This window comes from Pristiophorus japonicus, chromosome 5 (genome assembly GCF_044704955.1).
Source record: "Pristiophorus japonicus isolate sPriJap1 chromosome 5, sPriJap1.hap1, whole genome shotgun sequence".
Taxonomy (NCBI): Eukaryota; Metazoa; Chordata; class Chondrichthyes; family Pristiophoridae; genus Pristiophorus; species Pristiophorus japonicus.
The window spans coordinates 207,199,577-207,214,291 of NC_091981.1; the positions used below are offsets into that span (position 1 = coordinate 207,199,577).

The 14,715-nt window shown below is 43.3% G+C and overlaps 1 protein-coding gene across 12 annotated transcripts in view; it reads right to left on the reverse strand.

The window, feature by feature from the left end:
- Window positions 1-14,715, reverse strand: part of tbc1d5 (TBC1 domain family, member 5) — a 789,418-nt gene that overhangs the window by 276,919 nt on the left and 497,784 nt on the right. For all 12 annotated transcript variants that reach the window (XM_070881258.1, XM_070881261.1, XM_070881268.1 and 9 more), the window contains one exon: window positions 12,071-12,243. In XM_070881258.1, the coding sequence (XP_070737359.1) occupies window positions 12,071-12,243 (173 nt within the window). The remainder of the gene's footprint in view (window positions 1-12,070; window positions 12,244-14,715) is intronic.

Sequence of the window (14,715 nt, forward strand, 5' to 3'; positions counted from 1 at the left end):
ATTTTTTCTCTTAGCCTTCACTGCTTCAGTGGAAATAGTCCAGGTATCTCAAGTCATGACTATCTTGGTAAATCTACACTACTGTTTTGAAGGCTTTAATTAACTTTTTATAATGGTGTGTCCAAAACGGCATTGCTTCAACTGTGGCTTAACACAAATTTATAGTTAACTCTTCGACCTTGTATTCTATGCCTCTATTACTAATACCCACAATTATTTTGGCCGTATTTATGGCCTGATCGACCTGCATTTATACTTACAGGGAATTATGTATTTGAACCCTCTGTTTATCCACACATCTCTAGCGTCTTTCCATTGAGTGTATGACTTCATTCCTTGCTTTTTTTCTCCTCCCAAAAAGTGTTACATCATACTTCTCCACATTAAAATGCATCTGCCACCTGCCTGCCTATTTTGCTAACCTGCCTATGTCCTCCTGAAGCCTTTTACAAGTTTGTCAAATTCTCTATCTATGTTGCAATATTTCATCTTACATCAGCTGCCTTAGTTTTGGTAACAAGTTTCCTGTGAGAAACCCTATTGAACACCTTCTGAAAATCCATATACACCACATTTATTGCATCCCCTCATCTATATAAGCAGTCTCTTTTTCAAAGACAAAATTATATTTATCAAACACGGCTTAACACATCTATGCTGACTGTTGTTGATTAACTCACACATTTCATGGAATGGAAATAAGATTCTCTTCTTTCATACAATAAAATAAAATACAATTAAAAAACTCTATGCATTCAATACATTTATTACAGAGCAAAACCCTTGCTAAATTACTGACACACAGATTACTGCCCATATGTCATTAAAAAAAATAAAGCAGTCCATCTAAATATTTCATATGCCACGCATTTATTAGGAGTCCCTAGCCACAGCGGATAAGTTTTAAATTTACAGGCATCTCCGAGGTAACTCTGATGTCTGATCCTAATCCTCTGAATTATGGAAAATGATTGTGGGCTGTGGCGGGTACAATGGGGGTTAAAAAAGCAGTGCAATTACAAACCAGCATTTCCTATTCTGTAATCTGCAGACTTATTTGGGGAAATGACTGCTTGTAACCCTAGCTGAATTATAAGAAGTTAATTTGAGGATTTGGAAATAATCTGGGTGCATACAAAACAAAATAAAGAAAATGTGAAAAACATGATGAGACACAAACTGACAAAATGTTACGAGCAAAGAACGGACAAGCAGGAGGAAAACATTGATCTATCTACACAGTTTAAATTTTCATTTAATTTGATGTTGACATTAAATCAATCTTGACCACCAGATATTTCTGAGAAGTTTGGTCTATAATAATCACTTATTGTTGACCTCACATTTTCTTTGAGAGAACAAGATCTAAAAACATATGTAAACACAGCTTTTTGAACAAAACTGTTTTCTGGTATATATAATAAATGCTATATTCATTCGATACCAACTACGGTACATTAAATAGAATGCTTAAAGAAACCTAGCAACATGATGGAAAGTTAATTTTACACCCATTTTGTAGAATTCGTTGTTCAACTATAAACAACAAAGCTCTAAATATCCTGCACACGTGATGCAGTCACACCAGACAATTCTACATTTATTCATGTCTCTTTAGTCTATCTTTCGATACCAATTTAAATTTTATCTCACTCTACATTTACTTGCCCCCACATCTATTTGGGCATATGTCCTGATTTATAAAATCAGAAATTTACAACACAGAAGGGGGCCATTCGGCCCATCGTGTCCGCGCCGGTCGACAAAGAGCTATCCAGCCTAATCCCACTTTCAAGCTCTTGGTCCATAGCCTTGTCGGTTATGGCACTTCCAGTGCATATCCAAGTACTTTTTAAATGCAGTGAGGGTTTCTGCCTCTACCACCCTTTTAGGCAGTGAGTTCCAGACCCCCACCAACCTCTGGGTGAAAGAATTAACCCTCAAATCCCCTCTAAACCTCCTACCAGCGTCAGCTGTGGCTCAGTGGGTAGCACTCTCTCCTGAGTCCAAAGGTTCAAGTCCCACTCCAGAGACTTGAGCACAAAATCAAGGCTGACACTCCAGTGCAGTACTAAGGGAGCACCGCACTGTCGGAGGTGCCGTCTTTCCGATGAGGTATTAAATTGCAGCCCCGTCTGCTCTCTCAAGTGGATGTAAAAGATTTCATGGCACTATTTTTAAAGAAGAGCAGGGGAGTTTATCTCCGGTGTCGTTGCCAATATTTATCCCTCAATCAACATAATAAAATAACAGATTATCTGGTCATTATCACATTGATGTTGTGGGAGCTTGCTTGTGTGCAAATTAGCTGCTCTGTTTCCTATATTACAACAGTGACTACAGTCCAAAAGAACTTCATTGGCTGTAAAGCGCTTTGAGACGTCCGGTGGCTGTGAAAGGCGCTAGATAAATCCATGTATTTGGGGTCGAAATTTGGTATAGTTGTACCACTCCAGTCCGGCGCCCTCAGGACCTGACTGGTACCGGAACAGAGAATTTCCCAAACCAGGGGAGGTCTTGCTTACCGGTACCGGTGGATAGCGCCCGGGCTCCTGTACATGTGAGTGCGTGACGCGACAGCCTGTGGACAGCTCCCTCAGCACCCACGCACGCGCTCACTGACTGACTGACAGACGCTCCCAGCCGATCGCAGAACACACTGATTGATCAGCCAATGCAGCTGATCGAAACTTTAAAAAAATAAACACTCCTCTCCCACAAGCCCAACTAATGCCGAACCACGGATGTTTCCGGACGAAAGTGTCTGAGACTAGAGAGGTACAACCTGTACCGTCATTTTTGAGCAGGTGTCACCACCCGAGTGCTGATTTTAGCGCCAGGCGTTAGGTGCAGCCTCAAAATCCTAAATTCAGTGTTTACGCACGAAGATGAGAGAGCAGCGCTAAAAAGTAACGTTGCACACTCATCTTCGGGCGGGAGCTCAGGAGGCCTACTGAATTTCCCAATGGGAGGCTGCCACTATGCTAGTAAAAAAAGGAAGAAAAAAAACTAAAACTTCTCCGATCCACACACACACTTCTCTCAGCTTCCTCTGTTCAAAATAAAACCTCAGCCTATCCAATCTTTTCTTATAACTAATATTCTCCAGTCCAGGCAACATCTTCATAAATCTCCTCTGTACTCTCCTCTTGTACAATCACATCTTTCCTGTAATGTGGTGACCAGAACTGCACGCAGTACTCTAGCTGTGACCTAACTAATGTTTTATCCAGTTCAAGCATAACCTCCCTGCTTTTATATTCTATGCCTCGGCTAATAAAGGCAAGTATTCCGTCTGCCTTCTTAACCACCTTATCGACCTGGCCTGCTACCTTCAGGGATCTGTGGACATGCACTCCCAGGTCCATTTGTTCCTCTACACTTGTGTCCTACCATTTGTGTATTCCCTTGGCTTGTTAACACTCCCGAAATGCATTACCTCACACTTATCCGGATTGAATTCCATTTGCCACTGTTCTGCCCATCTGACAAGTTCATGCATATCTTCCTAGTCTACAACTTTCTTCTTCATTATCAACCACATGGCCAATTTCTGTATCATCTGCAAGCTTCTTAATCGGACCCCCTATATTCAAGTCTAAATTATTGCTATATACCACAAAAAGCAAGGGACCCAACACTGAGCCCTGCGGAACCCCACTGGAAACAGCCTTCCGGTCACAAAACACTCATCAACCATTACTCTTTGTTTCCTGCCTCTGAGCCAATTTTGGATCCAACTTGCCACTTTGCCCGGAATCCCATGGCTTTTACTTTCATGACCAGTCTGCCATGTGGGATCTAATCAAAAGCTTTGCTTAAATTCATATAGACTACGTTAAACGCACTACCCTCATCGACCCTCCTTGTTAGCTCCTCAAAAAATGCAATCAAGTTAGTCAGACACGACGTTCCCTTAACAAAGCCATGCTGATTAACCTTGATTAATCCATGTCTTTCTACATGAAGATTTACCCTGTCCTTGCAATAATTTTCCCATCTCTTAACAGCCTGGGATACATTTCTTCCGGGCCTGGGGATTTATGCACTTTCAAAGATGCTAAACCTCTTAATAAGTCCTCTTTCGCTATGTTTATTTCATCTAATATTTCACACTTCTCCTCCCTGATTTTAATGTCTGCATCGTCCCTCTCTTTTGTGAAAACAGACGCAAAATATTCATTAAGAACCATACTCATGTCTTCCGCCTCCACACACAGATTACCTTTATGGTCTCTAATAGACCCTACTCCTTCTTTAGTTATCCTCTTGCTCTTAATTTATTTGTAAAACATCTTTGTGTTTTTCTTGGTTTTACTTGCCAAAATGTTTTCATCCTCTCTCTTTACTTTCATAATTTCCTTTTTAATTTCACCCCTGTACTTTCTATACCCCTCCAGGGTTTCTGCAGTATTGAGTCCTTGGTATCTGTCATAAGCCTAATTTTTTTTCTTTATCTTACCCTGTATGGCCCTTGACACCCAGAGGCTGCAGATTTGTTAGTCCCACCCTTTTTCTTTAAGGGAACATACTTGCTCTGAACCCTCATGATCTCCTCCTTGAATGCCTCCCACTGGCATTTGGCTTGCATTGCTCATCAGAATGAAATTCACCTCCGTAATCATATAAGAACATAAGAAATAGGAGCAAGAGTAGGCCATTTGGCCCTTCCAGCCAGCTCCGCCATTCAATTTCATAGCTGATCTGATGATGGACTCAGCGCCACTTCCCTGCCCGCTCCCCATAACCCTTTACTCCCTTATCACTCAAAAATCGGTCTATCTCCGCCTTAAATATATTCAATGACCCAGCCTCCACAGCTCTCTGGGGCAGAGAATTCCGTAGATTTACAACCCTGAGAGAAGAAATTTTAAATGGCCGGCCCTTTATTCTAAGACTATGTCCCCTAGTTTTAGTATCCTCTCTGCATCCATCTTGTCGAGCCCCCTCATTATCTTATAAGATTCAATATCAAACCTCATTCTTCTGAACTCCAATGTGTATAGGCCCAACCTACTCAACCTATCCTCATTAATCAACCCCCTCATCTCCGGAATCAACCGAGTGAACCTTCTCTGGACAGCCTCCAATGCAAGTATATCCTTTCTTAAATATGGAAACCAAAACTGTACGCAGTACTCCAGGTGTGGCCTCACCAATACCCTATATAATTGTAGCAGGACTTCGCTGCTTTTTTATTCTATCCCTTTGCAACAAAGGCCAACATTCCATTTGCCTTCCTGATTATTTGCTGTAATTGCATGCTAACTTTTTGTGTTTCATGCACAAGGACCGCCAGGTCTCTCTGTACTGCAGCACTTTGCAATTTTTCTCCATTTAAATTATAATTTGTTTTTCTATTATTTCTGCCGAAGTGGATAATCTCACATTTTCCCACATTATACTCCATCTGCCAAATTTTTGCCCACTCACTTAGCCTGTCTATATCCCTTTGCAGATTTTTTTGTGTCTTCCTCATAATTTCCTTTCCCACCCATCTTTGTATCATCAGCAAACTTGGCTACATTACACTCGGTCCCTAATATAGATTGTAAATAGTTGAAGCCCCAGCACTGATTCCTGTGGCACTCCACTAGTCACTGTTTGCCAATCGGAAAATGACCCATTTATCTCAACTCTGTTTTCTGTTAGTTAACCAATCCGCTATCCATGCTAAGATATTGCTCCCAACCCCGTGAACTTTTATCTTGTGCAGTAACCTTTTATGTGGCACCTTATCGAATGCCTTCTGAAAATCCAAATACACCACATCCACTGGTTCCCCCTTATCCACCCTGCTCGTTACATCCTCAAAGAACTCCAGCAAACTTGTCAAACATAATTTCCCTTTCATATATATTATAAGTTTACGCAAGTGGATGCTACCCCAACAATCCATTCTGGTTTCTCTTTTTCTTATCCAACTTTGATCTCTTAGTGCTTTAGTATAGGCAAAAACGATCATAAGCTTGTCCATTGGTTTTATCTACACCAAGTAACATAGCTAATGACTGCCATTTATATTTGTATACACTCAAATCCTAGTAGCAGATAGATAGCCCATCTGCAGTATTTTAAAATACATATCCATTGCTCTAACTGCACTAAAACAACAACAACTTGCATTTATATAGCATCTTTAACATAGTAAAGTGTCCCAAGGCATTTCACAGGAGCATTAGCAACCAAAATGTAAGTATTCTAAACATTCTTAGTATATCATGATTTCCTATGATATTCCTTCTACTATTACTATACATAAATCAAATAAAGCTAAACAAGAACATTTTGTCAATATACTTTGCAAAAATTTTAATTTTTTAAACAAAAGTGTTTCCATATTTTTCTTCACTATCATTTCCACCTGAAAAAAACAATTAGACAGACCCTGAGCCATTAAAGCAATTTCCCTGCAACTGACTGCAAGAGTTAACAGTGATGGAGACTACAATTTGTACTCTCTGTAGTTAAGCACCTGAGCTCTGCTCAGCACCTCAAAATAGAGGCCAGTAATTCTTTGCAGTTGGAATGGTAAGTACAAAATGTATATCCTATTCACTATGTGAAACAGCATGTTGAATCATCAACGAGCTGCTCTGTACCCATTCTATTTTATCCCATGTTACAAAATATTTTTATTGGAACTCAAATTGTCCATACTATGCTATTCTGGGTTTACATCAAAATTACACAAAGTTCTTATGACAAATATTGCATGGTAAATGTTTAGTTCAGCTTTCTACCAAAGTAACTAGGTATTCCGTTATACACTCCCTTTACTAACAATTTAGTGTGAACTCTGTTGAGGTGAACATTCTTGACAAGCCAAAATATTTAAAAAAAAAACATGTTCTTCAATAGAAATAACATACACCCAGTAAGATGACAATTCTCGGAAAACAGAATCATTTGAGGTTTCCTGTTTTTAATAAAAAAAAGTTGTGGTTCAGATGTTTAAGGAAAGTTTAACCACAAAATTGTCAAATAAAGTAGTTTATTAGTGTAATGCTTGTTACTCTAAAATGTTGTGTTCAAATTTAGTGAGTATATTAAGTTGCACTCTGCCACATTTCACAGCTGCAGTATAATTTGACCACTTCATATTTAAATGCTAATTACTAATGCAATGACATACCAAGGAATTATATATAAATGATGTTATCATATTTAAAATACACTTCAAATATATTCTTTCCATCTTGGTGCCAAACAATAGTTTTTGCAAAGGTTGACTGCATTATGTGACATGAGCAATAAAATCACAAGTACTCCCAATTCCTTTGTTGACAGTATATTAAGCTAGGGTAACTTAAAAATGAAATACAAGGGCCCGAAATTGATGGCCGCCCATTTCTCAGCGGCCACCAGATGTGAGGTCCGTTTTTGGCACCCGCTGCCACCAGGTCCCGTCGGGAGCTGCTTTGGTCGCCAATGTGTGGGTGGCAGCAGGCGGCAGTCGGTGAGCGGGAAGCATCATCAGAATGCGTCATGTGGAGGCCTCTCCATCGAGTTTTTTCGGAGGGCTTCCACTGAGCATGTGTGGCATTTAGGCGTTTTTTTTTGTAGTTCTGTTACAGTCCTTTTATGGCCCTTGCACGCTAATTGAGGAAGTGCTCAGGGCCATAAAAGGACACCACTCAATTGCACCTGCGAGGGGAGAGGAGAGAGGAGACAGGAGACGGAGAAGAGAGCAGAGGATACAAAGAGAGGAAAGAGAGAGAGAAGAGAGGAGAGAGGAGAGGAGAGAGAGTGGAGAGATGAGAGGAGCGAGGAGAGAAGAGAGAGGATACAGAGAAGAGAGGAGAAAGTTGGAGGTTAGAGAGCAGAGGTGGCAGTGGAGAGGGACCAGTCTGAGTTGCAGAGGGGGCAGTGTGACAAATTTATAACCAGACTGTTGAGCGGCCAGTCCTCTCATCATAGAGGATGAGTGGGCAGAAAGCGTCAATGAAGACTGGCAGAACCAGGCCCAGAGCTCCGTAGTTCAATGAGCAGGAGTTGGAGGAGCTAATGACAGAGGTGGAGCGCAGGTACAGCGAACTCACCCGGATGGGCGTGGCAAGCCTCCACCAGCCCAATACCGACGTCTTTGGATGGACATAGGTCAGATGGTCAGAGAAATGTGCAACATGGAGCAGGATGGGGACCAATGCCGCAAACAGTGGAACAATTTGGTGGCGGCAGCTAAAGTGAGCACAAATTTATTCGCCCTCTCCTGTCCAAGACCAAAAAGGTTGTGCGGCGATGTGTGTGTGTGAGGCACGAGCAAAGGGGGTAAAGGCTGCAGAGAAAACAAGCAGCCAAACAGGCAAGCCTGAGTGCGACCGGAGGGTGCCCAGAAGATGTGGTGGAATTGACCAGGCTGGAGGAGTGTGCGTTGGCATTGGTGGGACATCGCCGTATTCCAACCACAAATGTTTCTGCAGATCCAGTGCTACCGCAGGGTAAGGCTACACTCATCTCTGGTGTCAGCGACGGCAATGGCATGAAAGTACTTGCAATGTTAAGGCACTCACGGTTGAACGCACACTTTGTCATCCATTATTGGTGTGGACATGTAGAGATGGGACTCCTCGCTGGCATAATGTGAGATGGAACAGCTCACATCTCACTTTCACCATCACCACCCCTACAGACTGAAATGTTGTCCTCTACTTGCAGACGCTGACTCGGACACCATGGATCTGGAGAGACCATCGACCTCTGGCTTTCACAGATGCCATCACGCCCCAGTATCTCCCACCCCGACGTTCTCCACACCCGAGGACACCGGATCCTTCCTACACCCCCAGCCCACATCACCCATGTCCATCACTCTGACCCCCGGCATCCAGGGCTCAGAAGGAGAGAGGAGGGCGAAGGGCCCATATTTGTACCCCTTCACCTGGAGGATCCAGAAGTGCCTGACATCAGCCCCCTGCCAAGTCAGCCAAGTATCCGCAGAACCTCGGCATCAGGCTCAGATTTCCTGGCGTTTCCAACAGACTCCACTCAAGCAAGCGCATAGTCCGTGGCGCAAAAGGAAGCAAGGCCCCACCATCCAGCAGCATCGAGCAACCACCTGCGGATGCTGCATGGCTCGCTCTATTGAGCCAGATGGTCCAGCTATTAACCACTGGCATGGAGATTGGTTGCGAGATGCAGCAGACCATGGCTGGGATAGCTGCCAGCATTGCCACATTCACCCAGCAGCATGATCAAAGGATGGAGCGCCTCCTCACACAGTGTTGGAGCGACATCAGGAAGTGTCGAGGCCATAAGGCAGGAGATGGCTTTTGTACGCGTGGTGCAAGCCCCCGACCCCACACCCTCAAGGTACACATCTAATTGCAGTGTATAATGGGTCCTGTCATCAGGCCATCGCAAGACGACAATGAATGCAGGAAGGCTGCCATTCAATTACTCTAGTTTACCAAGTTGCAGGGCAGACCTCACGCCTTGCACTTTAGCCCTCTTTTTGCGAGGCCAAACATGGAGGAGTGCCACCCCTGAGATGACATGGTCATCAGTTACATTGCATTACATTGTGTGAGACAATTAAAGAATCAGCTTGGATGTACAAAATGTGAGAGGCTGACCACTTTTCAGTCTCTCATAATAATTTTCCCTTCGCCACTGGCCTTCTCAATGAAGGACTTTCAACAAGGTGCAACAAAAAAGCCTCCATTAGCTTAGACACATTTCAGTCGGTTTTTATCACATCCAATTTAAACATCACCATTAGCAAGAAAGTAGTGCAACATTGATCTAACTTCTTTCCAGCAGTCCCACTGGTATGGTGCAGAATCCGACTGGCTGCCATGATATGATGGCCACCAGCACTCCCACCCACCCGATGTGCCAGAGCTGCCCCATTGCACTCCACCTCTCTCTCCCTCCCACCCCCCCCGATGTGCGATTGCTGCCCCATTGCACTCCACCTCTCTCTCCCTCCCACCCACCCGATGTGCCAGAGCTGCCCCATTGCATTCCACCTCTCTCTCCCTCCCACCCCCCACGATGTGCGATTGCTGCCCCAATGCACTCCACCTCTCTCTTCCTCCCATCACCCGATGTGCGATTGCTGCCCCAATGCACTCCACCTCTCTCTCCCTCCCACCCCCCCCCGATGTGCGATTGCTGCCCCAATGCACTCCACCTCTCTCTTCCTCCCACCACCCGATGTGCGATTGCTGCCCCAATGCACTCCACCTCTCTCTTCCTCCCACCACCCGATGTGCGATTGCTGCCCCAATGCACTCCACCTCTCTCTTCCTCCCACCACCCGATGTGCGATTGCTGTCCACCTCTCTCTCCCTCCCACCACCCGATGTGCGATTGCTGTCCACCTCTCTCTCCCTCCCACCCCCCCCCGATGTGCGATTGCTGCCCCAATGCACTCCACCTCTCTCTTCCTCCCACCACCCGATGTGCGATTGCTGCCCCAATGCACTCCACCTCTCTCTCCCTCCCACCCACCCGATGTGCGATTGCTGCCTGCTTCCACTGCTGTCTCCCTCCCGATTGCTGCCCGATCGCACTGCTGCCTCCCTCCCGATGTGCGATTGCTGGCCCACTGCCGCCCAGCTCAGACCTGCTTTTCCAGAGCAGTCCTTCTGGCGGGTGGCAGGTTGGTGGGAGTCCACGAAAAGTGATCAAAATGGATGCTGCGACGTGGGCAGAACCCTTCCGCACCAATCTTCCGCCAGGTGGATCCTCGACAGGAGATGGACGGTTCCAGAGGAATCGCCCAGAAAATGTCCATTTCCGGCGGAACCTCGGCGGCAGCAGGCGGGACATCGATGAATTTCGGGCCCCAAGTATATTGCATCATACAGACATATGAAAGAAAGAAGAACTTGCAATTATATAGCACCTTACATGACCTCAGAATGTCCCAAAGTGCTTCATAGCCAATTAAGTACTTTGGAAGTGTAGGCACTATTGTAATGTAGGGAAACATGGTTAAAAAATCTCATCACAGTTAGTGTCGATTTTACATCTGGCTAGAGCCCGAGATGTCAGACCGAAATATGTGAGTTTTATTCTGACATTCTACTGCTGATCACATCAGTCTACTTTCAACAAAGCAGTATGCGTCAACTGTATGCAGTAATTCTGACACAGTACAAAGCCAATCTCTTCAATATTCTTCATTGCATAGTTTATTCCTCACAATCATTCATCACTGATCATATATATATATATATATATATATATAATATATATATATATTTATTTATGTATATACATATATTGTCTGTATAGATGTGGTTAATTTTCTCTTTCTTTCTCCACTTGCTCATGTTATTTCTAACTCATCAATTTAACAGAATTTAGATCATAAAGGGATGCTTAACAAAAATATGACAACTAACATTAGTTGCTAAAGGCACCATTTTTAAGTCAGTACACAATGTATTTTCAACTGGAGTCACATTTTACCTCTTCAGGGATGAGAGATGGTTAATCTTTTTTTTTTAAAAAAAGGAATTAAAATAAATCTGTATCCTTATAACCATGACTATAGCAAAACAACTCAAGTTGCCTTAACAGTTCATCTATTTTTACACACAACTTGATAAATGCTAAACTTATTGTGGCTGCCATTCTTTTTGCAATAAGTGACATGAATCTTTCTATATCTTGAAGCTGTAAAATCTAGTGACACACTCATTAATTTGCACACATAAAATAGCATACTCAGAATAATTTCTGAAACCTTCATTTCTGGAGAATTATACTGTTTCAAGTCCTTCCACTTAATTATTTTTTCACATGACCTGAATATGTGCAAAAAATTGTGCTTTGGCAGTTATGGAAATGGGCTACATGCTTTAAATAGAATTGTAACATTATCCCCAAATTTGTTTACTGTTCCAGTAAATATGGGGTTATTATTTTCTGTGCATAGTTCATTAAATAACCATTTCCTATTGTACATGTTGCTTGCACACTTTATTACTATATAGTGCAGTACTTAGAAAATTCTTTATGATTCTTTACATAATTTGCACAACTAAAACCATTAAGAATGTTTCAATGGAGCTACATCAATGAAGCAAGATAGATAAAATTGCATAGAATCACTTACATTCCATAAATCTGAGGTGCTATTTCTAGTCGATTAAGGTGCATGTACAGCTCTGTGTCATATTTCTTTAACAGCTGGTCTTGAATGCGATTTACTTTGGAAACTATAGCAAGTGATGGTCCCATGTCCTGAGGTCTTGCAAATGGTACAGCTGTAACCATCTCTTCTTTTCCCTAGAGATAAAATGGGTGTCCAGATGAAAATACAACGTAAACTTTCCTACATTTAAAAATATCAGTCTCACACAATCAGATTGCCTCTGACATGTCTTCCTTTTTCCTCAACTGAGGATTCTCCTCCGCCATGGTTAACATGGCCCTCGACTGTGTCCGTTCTATTTCCCGCACCTCTGCTCTCACCCCTTCCCCTCCCTCTCAGAACCACAATAGGGTTCCCCTTGTCCTCACCTTTCACCCCACCAGCCTCCACATTCAACGGATCATCCACCGCCATTTTTGCCACCTCCGTGATCCCACCACCAATCACATTGTCCCCTCCCCTCTTAGCATTCCGAAGAGCCGAAGAGACTGCTCTCTCCGCGACACCCTGGTCCATTCCACAGTCACCCCCCCACTTCCCATGGCACCTTCCAGGAGATGAAACACCTGCCCTTTTACATCCTCCCTTCCCACTGTCCATGGCCCCAAATATTCCTTCCAGGTGAAACAGCGATTTACTTGTACTTCTCTCAATTTAGTATACTGTATCTGCTGCTCACTATGTGGTCTCCCTCTACATTGGGGAAACCAAACGCAGATTGGGTGACCGTTTTGCAGAACACCTCTGTTCAGTCCGTAAGCGTGACCCCAAGCTTCCGGTTGCCTGCACTTTAATTTCCCACTCCACTCCCACTCCAACATCTCTGTCCTCAGCCTCCTACACTGTTCCAATGAAGCTCAACGCAAGCTCCATGCAATGCAAGCGAGGAACAACACCTCATCTTTTGTTTAGGCACTTTACAGCCTTCTGGACTCAACATCGAGTTCAACAATTTCAGACCATAACCTCTTTCCAAATTTGGCTCCCTTCCCTCCTTTTTTTAAAGCACCAGCCCCGATCTTGTCATTTTTCTCTGTCTCCCATGGCAGCTGGTCATTATTCCGCCATTTACACCCTATCTAGACTAACCTTTTTCTAACTTCTGCCATTACCATCTCAAGTCGGCCCATCATCCCTTTGTCTCCTGTCTTCCACCCCATCACAGACCTTCCCTTTTGTACTTTCTTCCCCTCCCTCTTTCAGTGCTCCTTAAGAATCTGTTCATTTCAATCATTCACCAGTTCTGACGAAGGGTCATCGATCTGAAATGCTAACTCTGTTTTTCTCTCCACAGATGCTGCTTGACCCGCTGAGATTGCCAGCATTTTCTGTTTTTATTATCATATTGTTTTATCCATCTAAATTGAAATTAAATCTCTATTAATTCCAGCTAATGTTACAAACAAGATTTCAAGCCTTTACCATGTAATCAGGCCCAATACATTGACCAAACTATCACTGATTAGTAACCGTGAATAGTACATTACTCACCCTGGATTAAAAATAATTCTCACAATTAATGTGTATTTTACTTAAAACTTTTATTTATTTTAATAGTAACTTGCTGCACTTCTAAACATGCAATATAAATAGCACTGCACTTGTCCGGCTTTACAACTTTGGTGCTTTTTCCTTATCTGCTGCTGTAATTAGAGCCTTAAAATGTCACCCACGTACCCAGATCATCAAGTACTGTGTATATAAAAATTCCACTTCTCGCAAAGAAACAACCCCATTGCATATTATAGGTTTAACCCCAAATCAGTACTCTTAATGCAAGCTGTACACATCAACATTGAAATAACTGCTGCATATGCTTAAATTGGACCACTCTAGATCCAGCCATAAGAACATAAGAACATAAGAATTAGGAACAGGAGTAGGCCATCTAGCCCCTCGAGCCTGCTCCGCCATTCAACAAGATCATGGCTGATCTGGCCGTGGACTCAGCTCCACTTACACACCCGCTCCCCGTAACCCTTAATTCCCTTATTGGTTAAAAATCTATCTATCTGTGATTTGAATACATTCAATGAGCCAGCCTCAACTGCTTCCTTGGGCAGAGAATTCCACAGATTCACAACCCTCTGGGAGAAGAAATTCCTTCTCAACTCTGTTTTAAATTGGCTTCCCCGTATTTTGAGGCTGTGCCCCCTAGTTCTAGTCTCCCTGACCAGTGGAAACAACCTCTCTGCCTCTATCTTGTCTATCCCTTTCATTATTTTAAATGTTTCTATAAGATCACCCCTCATGCTTCTGAACTCCAACGAGTAAAGACCCAGTCTACTCAATCTATCATCATAAGGTAACCCCCTCATCTCCGAAATCAGCCTAGTGAATCGTCTCTGTACCCCCTCCAAAGCCAGTATATCCTTCCTTAAGTAAGGTGACCAAAACTGCACGCAGTACTCCAGGTGCGGCCTCACCAATACCCTGTACAGTTGCAGCAGGACCTCCCTGCTTTTGTACTCCATCCCTCTCGCAATGAAGGCCAACATTCCATTCGCCTTTCTGATTACCTGCTGCACCTGCAAACTAACTTTTTGGGATTCATGCACAAGGAACTCAAAAGAGTTTCATGCACAAGGACCCACAGGTTCCTTTCT